Source organism: Selaginella moellendorffii, unplaced genomic scaffold (genome assembly GCF_000143415.4).
Source record: "Selaginella moellendorffii unplaced genomic scaffold, v1.0 SELMOscaffold_205, whole genome shotgun sequence".
NCBI lineage: Eukaryota > Viridiplantae > Streptophyta > Lycopodiopsida > Selaginellales > Selaginellaceae > Selaginella > Selaginella moellendorffii.
In genome coordinates, this window is record NW_003314465.1 from 34742 (window position 1) to 50840 (window position 16099).

At 47.2% G+C, this 16099-nt stretch overlaps 1 protein-coding gene across 1 annotated transcript; it reads left to right on the plus strand.

The window, feature by feature from the left end:
- The first annotated feature begins 6831 nt into the window (after window positions 1–6831).
- LOC112343781 (eukaryotic translation initiation factor 2-alpha kinase-like) lies at window positions 6832–8566 on the plus strand. The gene is made up of 9 exons (XM_024667814.1): window positions 6832–6884; window positions 6933–6968; window positions 7036–7152; window positions 7206–7262; window positions 7325–7450; window positions 7519–7977; window positions 8025–8179; window positions 8232–8398; window positions 8456–8566. Exons 3-9 carry the CDS (start codon window positions 7044–7046, stop codon window positions 8457–8459), a joined length of 1077 nt encoding a protein of 358 aa, XP_024523582.1. The 5' UTR covers window positions 6832–6884; window positions 6933–6968; window positions 7036–7043; the 3' UTR covers window positions 8460–8566.
- Window positions 8567–16099: the final 7533 nt, after the last annotated feature.

The following is a 16099-nucleotide window of genomic DNA, read 5'->3' on the forward strand; positions in this document are numbered from 1 at the left end:
CGTCAAGGACAGCAACCGCCGACGGCACAGAATCCTCATCTAGAAAATCCACAGGTGCTGGAACAACAGGTTCGTCAGAAACATGAGAAGTGAGTGGAAAAGGAAGAGGAGCTCGAGAAAGGGCATCAGCATCAACCATAGAACTCCCTGGGCGATGAACAACATCAAAATCATATATCTGAAGCTTCAAAGCCCATCAAGCCGTACGACCAACCAGGTTTTTCTGCTTTAATAATGAAGTAACAGTAGCATGGTCACCTTCAAGTAACGTTCGAGAACCATGTAGATATGCATGAAGTTTCTCGAAACCCCAGACTGCTGCTAAACACTCCTTCTCCGTCATGGAGTAGTTCATCTCCGCTGGTTGTAATGTACAGCTTATATATGCAATGGGATGGTGCTGACCAGACACACTTGAGCTCTCTTGCATCAACACACCTCCAAGACCAATGTCAGAAGCATCCACGTGCAAAATAAAAGGTCAAGTGTAGTCAGGATACGCCAAAACCGGAGGAGTTGTCAATAGCTCTTTGAGATCCACGAACGCCCGCTCACAATCCGAAGACCAGATGAAAGATGACGTGGATGACTTCAGCAACGCTCGCAATGGTGTAGTGTGATCAAAAAGATGATCCACAAAACGACCAAGATACTGCACCTTATCCAAAAAGCGTTGCACATCATTCACACACTTCGGAGTAGGGAACTTTAGAACAGCCACAATTTTGTCAGGATCAACTTGCAAACCCTCACGAGAAATACGGTACCCAAGATAAGTTGTGTCCTTGGACCCAAACATATACTTTGACCGCTTCAGCTTTAAACCAACGTCGTGTAACTGATCCAACACTTTACAAACATCACGAACGTGCTCCTCCCACGTCCCCTCCGAGTGGATCAAGACATCATCAATGAAGTCAGAAGTCACCTCTGGCATATCGCAAAGAACCTCGTCCATCATCCATTGGAAAGTTGCTGGAGCATTGTTCAAACCAAACGGCATCACCAAGAACTCATACAAACCAAATGGTGTACGAAAAGCAATCTTAGGAATATCTTCTTCAGCCATCGGTACTTGCCAATACCCAGAAGGAAGATCTAGCTTGGTGAACCAACGACTTCGCCCCAGACGATCCAAGAGATCAGCAGTATGTGGAAGAGGATACACATCTGGGATCGTCACTTCGTTTAACGGACGATAGTCGATGTAGAAACGAATACTCCCATCAGGCTTCGTCACAAGATGAGGTTCACATGCCCAAGGACTCCGCGACTTCCGAATAACACCCTTCTCCAGCATTTCCTTGACATTTGCTCGTAAAATCTTGATCTCCTTAGGTGACCGACGACAAACAGGAACCTTGATTGGACGAGCATCCCCGGTTGGAATCGGATGACATGTGGCAATCTTGGCCCCAGACGATAGGTCAAATTCAAATAGATCAGAATACTCCTTCATGAGCCGGTCAACTGCTGCAACAAAAGATCGTCGGAGGGATCGGAAAAGGGAAAAGCAGAACAAGATGGAAACACAAAAGGAAAGAGTGGGGGAACAAAAGTAATGGAAGCAGAGGTAGAAGTAGAGGGACGAAGAGGTATGGAAGTGAGAGGAATGGATGAAACATAAGGAAGTATAAGACAAGGGGAGAAGCCTCAAAGTCACACTTGGCATGATTGCGCTGCAACCAATCCATACCAAGAATGAGGTCAAAAGCTTGATTTGGCACCACCCGCAACGACTGCAACTCAAGCTCAAGATCGCTCACACGCACAACCAGGTCCACCTCATCCCGTGCACATGCATGTGTACGGCCGTTGCCATAAAGAATGAAAACTGGTTCTGCCGCACGACGCAAGTGTAGACGACAACGTGTGGCAACAGGTCGAGCAATAGAAGATAAACGCGAACCTGTATCAACCAACACGGAGAGAATAATAGGAGACCTCTTGTTATAAAAACGAACTTGGAAAGTAAACACTGGATGAACTGGTGCCGAGTGAACCCCTTGATGATACTCCCGAAAGAAAGATGGAGGGGTCACTGATTTATTCGCGCAAGGTCCCTCTGTTACTCGCGCGACTCCTCGTTTCCCGGATGCATCTCGGTGTCCAGACCTTCCACTGCAGCAGCACCCATGGGATGTTGCTGACGCCAAGGTCTCCACCTAGGAAATGGAGGTCGCCAATCCGGAAAATGACGGCAACGCCGATAAGTATGACCAACTTCATCACACGCCTAGCAGTGAACATCACGGCCACGACCATGTCCTCGCTCTTGTCCTTGCACTCGAGCAACAGCAGCATCAACCTCCATTGGAACAGGACCATCACTCATAGGAAGTGGAGCGGAAGGACGTGCAGCGAGAAGTGGAAGAGGCGACGTCTCATAACGTTGTGCCAAGCGAAGTGCATCGTCAAGGGTGGCAGGAGCAAGTGCATGCATAAGGCCGACAAGATCTTGATGAAGTGCTGGCCACAACATTCCTAGCTTGATCCGCTCCAACATATTTGGCTCCGCATGAAGCAAAAGACTTCGGAAACGAACGCCAAATTGCATCACCGACTTAGATGGCCCTTGGCGAAGATAATGCAATTGTTGGAAAGCATCATCACAATCATTGGTATGTCCGAAGGCGCATTTGAAGACGTACGGGAGAACACTCCAATCCCCACGAGTAGCTGCGCTCAAACCATTGTACCACTGCAACACCGTCCCTTGGAGACACATGGGAAACTCACGCAACCGTCGAGCATCATCCCAAGAATGATATGTGGCAATCACCGTGAAGTGATCGAACCAATGGTACACATCATCCCCAGGATTCCCGCGAAAGAACTCCGGCCGAACGCGAGGATTGGCACCAAGAGCAGGAGGAGTTGTACCATGTGCCGTGAATGCCGCCATCAACTGAGTTTGGTTGTTCAATTACAAGCGCATAGCATCAAGCAATTGTACCAATTGCTGCTCTAGAGTCAAATGAGGAAATTGCTGATTTGCCATGAAGATGAACGAAAAAGAAAGAGCAAAAGAAGAGAAATGACAAAAAGCTAGAAGGAAATGGTAGATCTAAATAACGCAAAAAGCTAAATCTAAACCAAAACCCTGAATAGAAAGAACAAAAGACAGGAAATGGAAAAAACTAGATTTAGACGATGCAAAAGCTAGATCTAAACCAAAATCCCAAATCCAAGCACTCATTAGGGACAATCAAAGATGCCCCTTACCTCCACCAATGTGAGTGCTTAGAATATGGAAAGGGAATACAGAAATGTGCATATCAATTAGCCCAAAAACCCTAGCTTATATACTGGAGCGAGTGGTCCAAATTAAAACCAATCCGATGGCTACCAAAATCCCACTATGCTAATATTAGTATACGGCATCATAACTGTACACTTGGCCCTCACACATTGTGATATATTTTAGATAGCACAAAAGAAATTTAAAAAGAGGAGTAGTATATTTTAAATAGCACAACAAATTATTTAAAAAGAGGAGTAGTACTCAATGGAATTTAACAATTGGTTCCTCAAGGTTTGGAAGAAACTAGAAACCTAGACAGATAAAATTGATGGATCAATTCCTCTCTCTCTCTCTCTCTCTCTCTCTTCATTTGTTTCTTTCTTTCTATGATTTTGCAGAGTTGTCAAAAAAGGTACTTGGCATTGGCTTTGAGGTTCCCATAGGCAAAAAGAAACTCATTCACTCTGTACCACAACAGAACTTGCAGGGGTGAGCTTTTAAATGTTCTGAAGCTACTCTCTTGTTTTGACTTCCAGGTTCCGTGGATTCGAAAGGCCTGTAGGAAAACGTTTCACAAAGGTGCAGATATTCTCTCTACAAAAATCAACAATCCCACCATTTTCTTCATCACATCTCCCGAGAATTGGGATAGCTCTCCAGCTTCCACTTGATCTCTGCCCACTTGAGATGAGATGCATGGATCCTACAAGAAGCCAGCCGTGGACACCACGCTGTTGCATCTCCCGAGCTATTTTGTTCAAGATGTGTGGTATACCGACGTGAACTATAAATTGCAGTGCAGGATCACATTCTAACTGATTTAATGCTAGAAGCAGCTATGATATCTGACAACTCCAAAATGTTGAGCCTTCGTGACTTCCAACGCAAGAAATTAACCAGCTAGGAAACCCAGAGCAGTTATTAAAGAAATACGTTCCATTTCTTTGTGAGGAGTGTCAGCAATCGCAACTAACACTGATACTCTTGAATTTTTTTTCATCTGTGCATAATTTAGGTTGATTATGTATCTCAGTTCGGTGCTGACCAGTATCTACGTCTGGGGAAACTTCTTGTATTGTGTAGGATCATCTCGTTCTTGGACTCCAACATAATAAAATTCCATCGAGAAGAAATACTAATCTTCTCTATTGCAGGTTCGTGATAGTATTTATCTTATTTTCGCAAAACTTTCCGGGAAGTTTACTGTTAATTCTCCTTGGGCATACTCCCGATGCTGTTTCTTTTCTTTTGGAAAGCTCAGTGTTTTACTTGTCGTCACTAACACTAATACCAGATAGCACTACGCCTGTACAAGTACATAGCCTGAACATCCTAGCATGGTTTATTTCTGAAACTTCTATTTCGGACGAGAAGCAGTTACTGTTGGCCGTGGTTGGCTGCATTGTAGCTCTTGCAAGCACTTTGAAGGTAAATCTTGATTTCATAATTTAAACCAGTCTTAAATCTTTGTTTGTAGTCTGTGCCATGCGGTGCTTTAAAGAAATCAAGCAGGAAGGTCAAGTCTTGAAGCTTTCTGTGCTTTTGCGAGCCATACATGACAATTCCAAGAACTTCGTAAACAACAGGAGGTTTTTGTCATCCTTTCTTCATACTAGTCTGCTCATCGAATGAGAGCAAGACAATTAGAACATGTGGTACGTTTCATTAAGTTGCACCTCCGCCAACAATTTCAATCTTTCTAAGAACTTCAGACATCTCCCACCTTGCTTTGTTGGTTCGATCCAGCTGAAAATTATTGACTTGCCAGAAGGAAAGAAAGCAGAAAAGAATTCCTTGATTTGTTTCGTTACATGTATACTTCTTTTCTTTCTGGCATGTCACCAGTTTTCTATGTTGGATCAAATCAATAGAGCAAGGCGGCTGTATGAAAGATTGAGACCCTCTGCATTAGCTATTGCATCAACAACCCACAGATGTATGGCTAAGGGAGGGATGGAAATGAGTGGGATGACCATAACCTAAACGAGACGCAGACAAAGTTTAATACCTCACAGTCTCAATGGCTGCTTTGCCATCTAGTTTTGAAGCGTAGAACGATTGAAGGTAATTTCCATAGACGCTATCTTTGAAGCAAGCAGGCGCTTCGTCAGCGACCAGCTGCGCCAGCAGAGCAATGTGACTATCTTCTGCTGGCCCATAGAATGAAGCAATGGAGACCATAGAATGAAGCAATGGAGCAATGAGGGTGGCGGCCAGGCGGCGGTGCAAGAGCTTCCCTCGCGGGAGGGAGTTGGAATCACCACATTGGCGCAGAAGAGTCGCGATTTGGCGTGGAGATGCCTGCAGGAGGCACCGCGATCACTCCTCTTGCTACTTCGCTGGATGTCATGGCAAAGACACACTCTCTCTCTCCATGATCCTGTGAAGAGCTTCATATGGATCATCACATTTTTTGTCAATAGCTTCACATAGGCACTAAACAACAGACATAAAGGAACTCAGAAGCAATCAGTCTTCTAAGCATCTTATCCTCCGGCATCAAATGTTGGATCAGTGATGTCCTTTTTGAAGTCTCGCTTGTTGTTTGAGGTGGGCACGTGCTCCTATTGGTGTTCATGGGGTGTTGCAAAGCTGTGGGCTCTCAATGTAAAGGGGATTTCCTTGGCAAAAGAGCTTGAAATTTTGGTGTGCTGTTTTTCTTGTTTTACCATTTTGTTTTACATGAGACATGTAGGAAATCCTGAGCTCAAAAGTTCACTAAGATTCATTTGCATAAACTACACTTTGGCAGAAAAATTATAACATTTACTACAAAATACAATAATCAGTTAAAAACAACCCATTCATCATCGAATGGATCTAGGACGTACAATTTGCCTTGCTTCTCCACACATTGTCCAATATTCCAGCGATGGGTAACTTTGGTAAAATCCACACACTTTGACAGCGCAAGAAGGAACGGGGTTACATCTGCCAAGAAGTGGTCATCCTTTGACCCCTCAAACTTTGGAGCCACCACCACGCTCTCTTGATGACCTTGGTAGAAGTCAATAATGTCATCCAGTGCCACCACCCGCTTGAAATCCCGAAACCCTACATGGTCAAGATTCTTGACTTTCGTCCCGTCCTTTAGAACAACGCAATTGCCACCATGTAGCCTCCTCGACACAAGCCCCCCAGTAGGATCCAGATGGTCAACCACAAGGTTGACATACTTCTCCTGGGCGGCACTAAACACCACGATATCGTACACTTTTGAAACCTTCCCCAGAAATTCATCTACGCCTGGTCTCTTCATGATGTGGAGTGGTGCATCATCGTCGAATTCCATGCTGAAACTCACAGAAGAGACGAGATCCTTATGAGCGTATACCAGTGTATTGTCTAGATCGAGAATGAGTGTCTTCTTCATGATACCCTAAAAAATGACTCGTATTCCGTGGAAATGTAGAAGGGCCACAAAAGGTGACCAAAGGTGCCACGTCTGCCCTAAACTCTATCCGACGTGGCCTTTTTGTATTCTTGTACCCTACTATTGGCAAAGCCCAAGGGAGCCAGAGGAGCGCGTCGATCCTCAATGCAGCTTAGATTCCAAATCTAGGGCTGCCGTGATCGTCTGGCAAGGGCAGAGGTGAGTGCGCTGCTGGTTTGCGGCCTACTGTTGGCGAGGCGGAAGGAGGTGAGCATGCAATTGTAGCAAGTTTGTTGTGAATCCATTGATGGACAGCTGATGTGCGCATTCTAGGCTCCAGCCGTTGGATAAGTGCAGTAACGACTCCTCAATCTCTTTTGTGCTTTCAGCAACGACTCACAATGTTAACACTGACCAGAGTCCACCATGGAGAGGAAGAGAGCTGCTGGTCCGAAGAAACTACACACTCAGAAGCGATCCGACGTCATGCTCGAAAGGACCCGCCCACTGGATCCGATTAACCGAGCTCGATCAGGTTGGTCAAAACTTGAAACATCTGCACTTGTCTGACGAAGATCCTCGTTGAAGCAGGAGCAGGAGAAACTGATCATGATGCATCCGCGTTGCAGGCTGCTCCTGACGCTGGTACGAAGAATTCCTTTTGTTGGCTGACACGACTCTTTGCTGGTTTGATTCATGACTTGCAGAATATGTTCGGCAATTCCTCGCAATGGCGCAACGCTTGGAGAGATTCAAGATGCTCTCGGCGAATGTTGTGAGCGGGATCGTGGAATCGATCCAAAAGGGAGGGGAGACTCCAGTTGCAGCAGCAGGTGGATACAATAATTTCTCTCTTTGGCATCTTTTCGCTTCTGAGTGGCCCCTTGTCTCTCTTGTCCAGGCCGCTTCTGCAGCAGCTACGAAGTGCTCGCTTGTGTTGGCCAGGGGGCGTCCGGGAAAGTATACAAGTGCCGTAGCAAGGAGGACGAACAAATCTACGCCATCAAAGTCATCAAGGTTCGCACAGCAACGAAGTCCAGAGACCAGGATGTCGCGCTCGTCTTCAAGGAGGGAGAGATGCTCCAGCGCTGCGAACACCCCAACATAGTCAAATACTTCGACATGTGGAAGGAGGAAGGCGAGCCGGGCAAGTCGAAAGTGTACATTGTCATGGAGTTTTGTGGCCGCTCGCTCCAGTCGGTGCTCCTCGGCGGTGAGTCACCACCTGCAGATGCGTTTAGGCAGCTTCTTCAAGCTGTGGCGCATGTGCACGACAACGTGGGTGTTCATCGGGATATAGCACCACACAACATCTTCGTCACAGACGATGGACGCATCAAGCTGGGAGATTTCGGTCTTGGTAGGCAAATGAAACATCTCTTCCATCTCTCATTTGTTGGCTTACAGCTAAAAATAAGGAGTCCATGCTCGAGACCGAAAATATCAAGAAGGGGAGAGCAGTTTACTACTCTCCCCAGCGCCGGAGCAACTCAACCTACACTGACATGCTTGCGCTTGGAGTTATACTCTTCGAACTTCATTGGAGGTGTCCCCCGGACCAGGTTTGGCTGCAGTTTGTGCAACGTGCTTGCTTAGTTTGGTGAATCTGTGTAGGAAAGGGAGTCGGTATTGATTGACGTCCGGGATGGCGTTTTACCAGCAGACTGGGCGTACCAACACCCATCAATTGCGCCCAAGGTGTTGGAGCTGGTCGCAGCAAGACGCGACCAGCGTCCATCCGCGCGCGACATCCTCTGCGATCCTGCCTGGCAATCTGTTTGGTGAGTTTCTTTCATTACTCTGATTCTCTGCTTGGCTTCTAACATGTCTGTTTGCAGCTGATCGTTGTAGTTGTTTAGATTTACTTGCTCCTTTTTGTCATCTTTGCAGTCTTGGTCTTTTTCAGCATGCTGATTTCGATTCAGAAATATGAATTCGTTGCCAGTTCATTGCATTTCTGCCAGGCCGAGTTGTTCTCGATCAAGGTTGCTGAACAACTCAAGGGCTTCCGACATTCTTGTAGTCAGGTTCGGTTCAAGGAACAGGATTGGTAAACAGCACATTGACGGGAGATGCAACAGCGTGGTGTCCACGGCTGGCTTCTTGTAGGGTCCATGCATCTCACCTCAAGTGGGCAGAGATCGAGTGGAAGCTGGAGAGCTATCCCAATTCTCGGGAGATGCGATGAAGAAAATGGCGGGATTGTTGATTTTTGTAGAGAGAATATTCGCACCTTTGACCTGTTGACCTTTTTACAGGGAAACGTTTTCCTACAGGCCTTTCTGAATTGAATCCAAGGAACCTGGAAGTCAAAACAAGAGAGTAGCTTCAGAACACTCAAAAGCTCACCCCTGCAAGTTCTGTTGTGGTACAGGGTGAATGAGTTCCCCTTTTTTGACGAGTCTGCAAAATTATAGAAAGGATGAGTCAAATGGAGAGAGAGAGAAATATATATATATGAATTGATCCAGGTTTCTTGTTTTTTTCATACCTTGAGGAACCAATCGTTCAATTCCACTGATTTCTTTGCATACTTGAATGCAAAGAATAACAAATAATGAAGCTAGGTGCTTGGTTAGATTGAGGCAAGTTTTCAAATAGCTAGAACAATCTTTAGCTCTTTTAAGTTGTTTAGTGTTTAACCATCATGACATCAATCTTAAAACATGTCCAGAAGTTGGATTTTGTGCCCTCTAGATTAATGATGTTAATTTTAGACTCTTTGTCAGTGTTAATCCTTGTAATTTATAGGATAATATAGAGTTTCTCATATATTGTTTTTCAAATTTTACTTGATACTCTTCCAGTTCTAGATATGAGGCAAAATAAAGAACTTCATAGTATTTTATATGAAAACTTTAAAGTTGCAAATCATTATGACCGCCATATTCAGTCTCCTCGCCATTGGCACCAACAGTGTTGACATTCTCATGGCCATCATCTTTGTCATTCGGCATGTCTTCATTGTTGCCTCTTGTAGCTTCTTGGTGGGTTGGTGTATAATTTGGCATCTCTAATTCCCAAGGACAAGCTTGCTTTATTGCCGCTGGAAACTTCATTGTTGTCGGGTACATGCCTCCATCTCTCACACCATGCTTTAGGAGTCGTGTGCATACCAGTGTTTCGAGAGGAATACCTCTATATTAGAGATACCTATAATAGAATATAAATAAATTGAGTATAGTTGAGAAATTGTATGTTACCTAAAAGCCGCTCGACGCATGAAGTAAAGTTGGCCAAGTTGTTTATCAAATGGAGTCGTGCTTGTGGCCTTCTTTGGCAGCCAGTCCTCTCCGAGTTTTATAAGCTTAGTGGTGATGAAGTCCTTGAATGGAAATTGCTCAAGATCATCCCCTATAAAAGGTGCTAGACACATCTCCCCTTCATATACAGTGTGAGACACAAAATCCGTAGGCCCCAAAGTGGAGCCGGAAGGGCGCCACATGGTAGTGGCCGAAGCGAGAGCCAAATGAGTGTGACACGTTTGGACCAAAAGCTCCGACTTGAAAAGTCAAGAGCGGGAGTGGAATTCCCAACGAAGTGCTCGAGGAACAAGCACGAAGCAAGCAAAAGGCGAGGCTCCAAAAAGGGACCCAAAAGGACCAACACATGACACGTGGGAGTGTCTGAGATGGACTCGAGTTGGAGTCCGAAGTGGAGTCCGAGATGGACCCGAGTTGGAGTCCGAAGTGGAGTCCGAGATGGACCCGAGTTGGAGTCCGAAGTGGAGTCCGAGATGGACCCGAGTTGGAGTCCGAAGTGGAGTCTGAGATGGACCCGAGATGGAGTCTGAGATGGAGTCCGAAGTGGAGTCCGAGGTGGACCCGAGATGGACCCGAGTTGGAGTCCGAAGTGGAGTCCGAGATGGACCCGAGATGGAGTCCGAGATGGAGTCTGAGATGGAGTCCGAGGTGGACCCGAGATGGACCCGAAATGGAGTCCGAGATGGAGTCCGAGATGGACCCGAGATAGAGTCCGAGATGGAGTCCGAGATGGACCCGAGATGGACCCGAGATGGAGTCCGAGATGGAGTCCGAGATGGAGTCCGAAGTTGAGACCGAGACCGGGACCGAGACCGGGACCGAGACCGAGACCGAGACCGAGACCGAGACCGCGATCGGGACCGAGACCGAGCCCGAGCCCGAGTCCGAGTCCGAATCCGAGTCCGAGTCCGAGTCCGAGTCCGAGTCCGAGTCCGGAGCCTGAGAGGGTGAAAGCCCAAAGCGTTCGTCTCCCAGACCCTGGGGGGTTTGGTGAGCTCCAAAAGTATAGTAGGGGGAGGACTGCAGTGGAGCCAGTTTGGCCAGGAAAGGCCAGTTTGGCCCAGGAAGGCCGGACCCAGTGTTGGGTGATGAGCTGCCCACTGGGAAGTCCAAGACTAGAGTGAACACAGACTGACAAGTGGGGTAGCTTGGTGAAGTGTTCAAGAGCCGGCTCTAGTTCCCCCGGGAGATCGACTGGCCGATGCTCCCAGTCCAAGTGTGGGTGGCACTACCTACTTGGATACCAGGCGTGGCTCAACGGAACCTCGCTCTAAGCCCATGGCTAGAGCACCTAAAGGCGAAAGGTGGGGAGAGTACCCAGGTGGCTCGCGTAAGGCCACGGTGTTCCGAAATGGTGTCCCAAAGTCCCAGACTGTGGAAAGGAAGAGGGGTAGCCCGCGGGTGGGGTGACCAAGGACACAGTCACACAGTGAGGAAGTCCTCAAGGATAGTGGGATTTAGTGGTCGGGCCGGTGGGCCTTGATCCAGTGGCAGTGTTGGCGAACACAGCCAAGGACAGAAAGGGACTTGGTGGGGACCGGAACAAAGATATTGGGGAAGGCTATTCCCCATGTCTGTAGGCATCCTAAGGATGTTAAGGAGTGGATCTGGGATGATCCCTCATGGACGGATGACCCAGTCTTTGAGAGACGGGATTGGAATGCAGGTGGTGTTGGACCACCAGTGTGACCAAGGTAATTGGGCATGGCCTTAGCGTAACGGGCCGATACGTCGGTGGTACCTTGGGGTGTCTATCATGGGATCGGACACGTGGAGCACTTGGACCAAGTGCTAAGGTTGAGTGGCATGGATGCCATTCTTGGGGCTAGCAAGCCCCAAGTCCTGAGTTGGACTTATGGAGGTTGTGAATAAGACTCCTCCAAGTGGTCGGAGGTGTGGTTAAGTGACTAAAGTAGAATGGAAAAATTAGTCGCTTACAACTTGGTATCGGAGCTGTTCCTTAGTCCGACTTTTATTGGTGCTCAAGTATATCACCACTAGTGTTGGCATCGAAAGGTCCGAGGAGTGGGCCTATCCTTGAGGAGTAGCAAGTCGGGAAGACATGGCTCTCCATTACAGTTCATGTGTGAACTTGTAGACGAGGTGGTGGATAGAAAAGGGCCAATAATGGAACGACTTTGGGATCTTGGGAACAGTATATGGTTTTCCTCAAAGAGTTGAGGATGTGATCTAGATGAGCGTTTGACTTAGCAAATTGGCTAATGTAGTTGTGGTAAACAACTACAGTTGGGATCACGGGAAAGATAAAGACTCCAAAGCAATAAGGAGTCACAAGATTTTCCTCATATAGTTGAGGTTGGTGCTCATGAATGTGAGACCAGAAGTAATGACCGTGGGAGGTCAAATACGGAAGAAGACTCAAGTCCTTGAAAAGGTAGCCGGGGCTACCTCTAATAAATGCTGGAATAACCTCAGGAGTTGGGGGTGTATTAAGTGGATGAGTTGGTGTTCTCATCACATGGACAAGTAGTCCTAAGGGGCAAAGGTTGCCCCCAGAGAACAAAATCAAGTGTCGGAGTAACACTTGTGAAAATAGTCCTTTTGAGTAGGACAGGAATGCAAGAAGTGTATTCCAGTGAGCTAGTGCCTCACAAGTAGGACCTTACGGGTCTGTGGATTAACCAAGTCCAAAACTGCTGGATGGGAAAGGTGTTCCCAGAAGAAAACAACTTTGACATAAAGTTGTGTGTGACCTCTATGGTGCAGTGCTAACGGATGGTTGGCATGAGAAAGAGCGGTGTTGGTCTTGGCAAAGACTTAGACACGAAGGGGAAATGTCATAGAGGTAGGCTCGTGGAGCCGATGGTGTGGAGACACCAAATGTCGAAAGGTGTGATACCTTGAGGCTATGTTGGTGGGTTCATGAGAACCCCTCAAAAGGGGTGTTGGTCTTGGCAAAGACATAAACACGAAGTGGGAAGTGTCATAGAGGTAGGCTCGTGGAGCCGATGGTGTGGAGACACCAAATGTGCCAAGGTGTGATACCTTGAGGCTATGTTGGTGGGTTCATGAGAACCCCTTGCCAAAGGAATCCCAATGGAAATGGGAATGGCATAGCCTAAGCTGCAGAGCATGTAGTTGGAGTGTGGTGACCCAGATAATGATGGAGGTGTGAAAGCACCAAACAATGAGTTGTAGGACTTGACAACTATGAGGCAACTAAGCAAGAGGTGCAAAATAACTGGTTGAACAGGTAGAAGGTAGCTACCCAAGACTTCTTAATAGCATAGGGAAGTCGGATACACCCTTACGGGGGATAAGTTGCCTGTGTTGCGATATAGTAAGTCAATGTCATAAAAGGAAATACTCATTGTCAAAAAAAAACCATCATTGGGACACCCAAACACTCTAGAACACCAGAAGGTGGTGTTTGATGTCGCGAGGGCAATGGATAAAGCCCAAGGGACTAAGTCCCTAGCGAATGATGGATAGAAGGTGCTATCCAAATGTCCAAGGTTACGGAGACAGAAGAGGACTGTCTACCCGAGTTGGACAAAGCCAAAAATGGAATTTTGGCAAGGCTAGTGATGGGCATGCAAAGGCCCATAAGCAACAATGTAATCCCAGTGTGTGGGATTATAAGGTGAGCATACCCGGATTGAGGAAGCCCTCCCTAGGCTATTGGGTAGGTTCATCCCTAAGAATACTTGCTAAAGCATGATAGAAAGTGCAAAGCTATCCTCCTGGTTTGGAGGAGAATGACCAAAGGAAAGGTGTGAAGCCAAAAAGCAAGAAGTAAGGGGATAGAACCAAACCGTAGGAATCAAAGGGCATAACCAAGGTTGGTTATGCCAGCTGGGAGTGGAGAATCAAGTGGGGGCTCGAGGGTGTTGCCGCTAGCAACCGTGATGCCATGGAGAGTCTAAAATATGGAATTGTCCATGTTAGACTATGTGGCATTTGGAAGGCTTGCAAAAAAGGAGGCCTTAGCAAGCTGAGGGACAGAGTTCCTTCAAGGTTCCCAAAGACGATTCTAGGTAGCTTAGTACCTAGAAAGGCCAAGTGTAAATGGTTCATGGAACGCGCGAAATCAGAGTGGCGCAGCAGAAGCGTGGTCTTGAAGCTTGCCATGAGGCAAGGCTATCAAGGTTAGGGAAGTAGTTCCCGAGTGTTCAAAGAGAGGGCTTTGAACGAAAGTCGATGGTCAAGGACTTTCACGCTTATGCAGGAACCATGTTACAGTGGTCGGAGGACTTGCCAAGCGAGATTGGCACGTCAGGGGAACAAATACCCTAGTTGAAGGTGATAACTTCAAAAAGGGTGGGCCATGGGGCCGAGCATGGAGGAGTCCATGCATGATCATAGACATGTCAAGTGAGAGGACTTGGCAGTGTGGAGGAACTAGGTTCCTAAGTTGTGATCTGTAGCGCGCTTTAAAAATAAGTTGGTGCACTGGCGTGGGGAGTCACGCCAGGCATCTTGTGTGATGCCGTCCGTAGATGCATATACAGAGGTTGGGTTCGAGTCCCGACCCTCTAGTGCTTGGGTTCGAGTCCCAAATCACTAGGGCGTGGTGATGGTTTGGAATATGAGGACACTCATATTTTGGTGGTCATGGACTCTCAGTGGGGAGACTGGTTTGGGCCCACCGCCAAGCGAGGGATGCCTCGGAGTCGTGATGCACGGTTAGATTGCTTAGTGTGAAAGCTCAGCATATCTAACTTGAACACTTTGGTGCAAGTGGCACCAAGGTCGTGGTGAGTGAGATGGGGACACCTAATCTCAGTTGCTATGAACCCTTGGCCGTAAGGGCTAGCTTGGGTGCACCGCCAAGTGTGGGGGATGCCCCCGGGGTTATAGTCAACAACTTGGAGGTCTAGAAGACCAAGTACCTCTTGGCAACTCTGTTAAGGTGCCAAGGTGAGATCACCAGGTGATCTTATGGCCAGATAAGGACAAGGTCCTTGGTTGGCTAAGGAATGAAGTTCCTGGTTCAAAATGTTGAAATTGAACTGTTTAAGGTGGTGTGGCTTGGTCGTGATGACCAAGTGGGAAGAGCACCTAAGGGAAGTAAACTATGTCCGTGCGATGGCATAGTGAGTCCGAGGAAAGTAGTCTCTAAAGAGACCCATGGGAGGGTCACAAAGTTGGGCCATGGATAGAGCCCATAGCAGAAGATGCTAAAAGAGACTTACTAGGGGTGAACACCCTAGTCTTGGCAAAGCAGAGCCTTTGCTATGGAATCAAAAGAATACCTCAAGGAGGGAGGTAGAGATTCGATGTTGCTTGGTGCAACAATCAACGGATAGGAGCAAAAGATGAGTGGCCAAGATAGGGCCATGGAATCCCTTGGAAGGAATCCAAGTGACAAAGTTAGGCGAGGAACACTAATGTGTTGGACGCTAACAAATTCCGGAAAAGGAAGTGTGTTTCCAAGGATGAATTCCGAATTGCTCTGATTTGGCGAAAGTGGAAGCTCCAAGGGAGGGAGCGGTAAGGTAGCCAAATGATAGGGCCATGGACAGCCCTAGCACAAAGTATGATAACTGGAACTTTGGCACAAAATAGAAGAGAGGATGATGGTGCCCTCAAGTAATGAGCTTCCTAGGATGGGAAGTGGAGTTGCACAAAAAGGTGCAAGGCAAGGTGTCGGAGACACCTAGGAAATTGACTCCAAGAAGTCAAAATTCAAAGTTCCAAAGTGCAAAGGTTATATCGATGGAAATCGAGACTACTCAAGAAGGAGTAGTGGGATTGACTTAGAGAAGGGTCTCTAAGAGGTTTAGCGGGAACTAAACCACTAAAAGGAGAGAACCACTACATGTGGTCCAATCAGTCTCTAAGTTGGAGAGACTACCCTCCTTAGAGGATAGGCAAGGCATGGTGAGCCTTTGGTGTCAAACCATTAAAGAATATGCAAAAGGCATGGTGAGCCTTCAATGTCAAACCCTTGACAAATATTGGCTAGGTGCCAAGGATGTAAATGGTAACACGTGCGGGTGTTACTTTATAAAATGGTTTACCGTTCGATGAGGACATCGAACTTCGTCTATGGGTGGTGGAGTTGTGAGACACAAAATCCCTAGGCCCCAAAGTGGAGCCGGAAGGGCGCCACATGGTAGTGGCCGAAGCGAGAGCCAAACGAGCGTAACACGTTTGGACCAAAAGCTCCGACTTGAAAAGTCAAGAGCGGGAGTGGAACTCCCAACGAAGTGCTTGAGGAACGAGCACGAAGCGAGCAAAAGGCAAGGCTCCAAA

What these genes read in the sequence shown, in the direction of transcription:
- LOC112343781 (XM_024667814.1), top strand. Translation starts at nt 7,044, where the DNA reads ATGGAGAGGAAGAGAGCTGCTGGTCCGAAGAAACTACACACTCAGAAG. An exon ending in GATTAACCGAGCTCGATCAG is followed by an intron (nt 7,153 to 7,205) that starts GTTGGTCAAAAC and finishes TCCTCGTTGAAG; the next exon opens with CAGGAGCAGGAGAAACTGAT. An exon ending in GCTGGGAGATTTCGGTCTTG is followed by an intron (nt 7,978 to 8,024) that starts GTAGGCAAATGA and finishes GTTGGCTTACAG; the next exon opens with CTAAAAATAAGGAGTCCATG.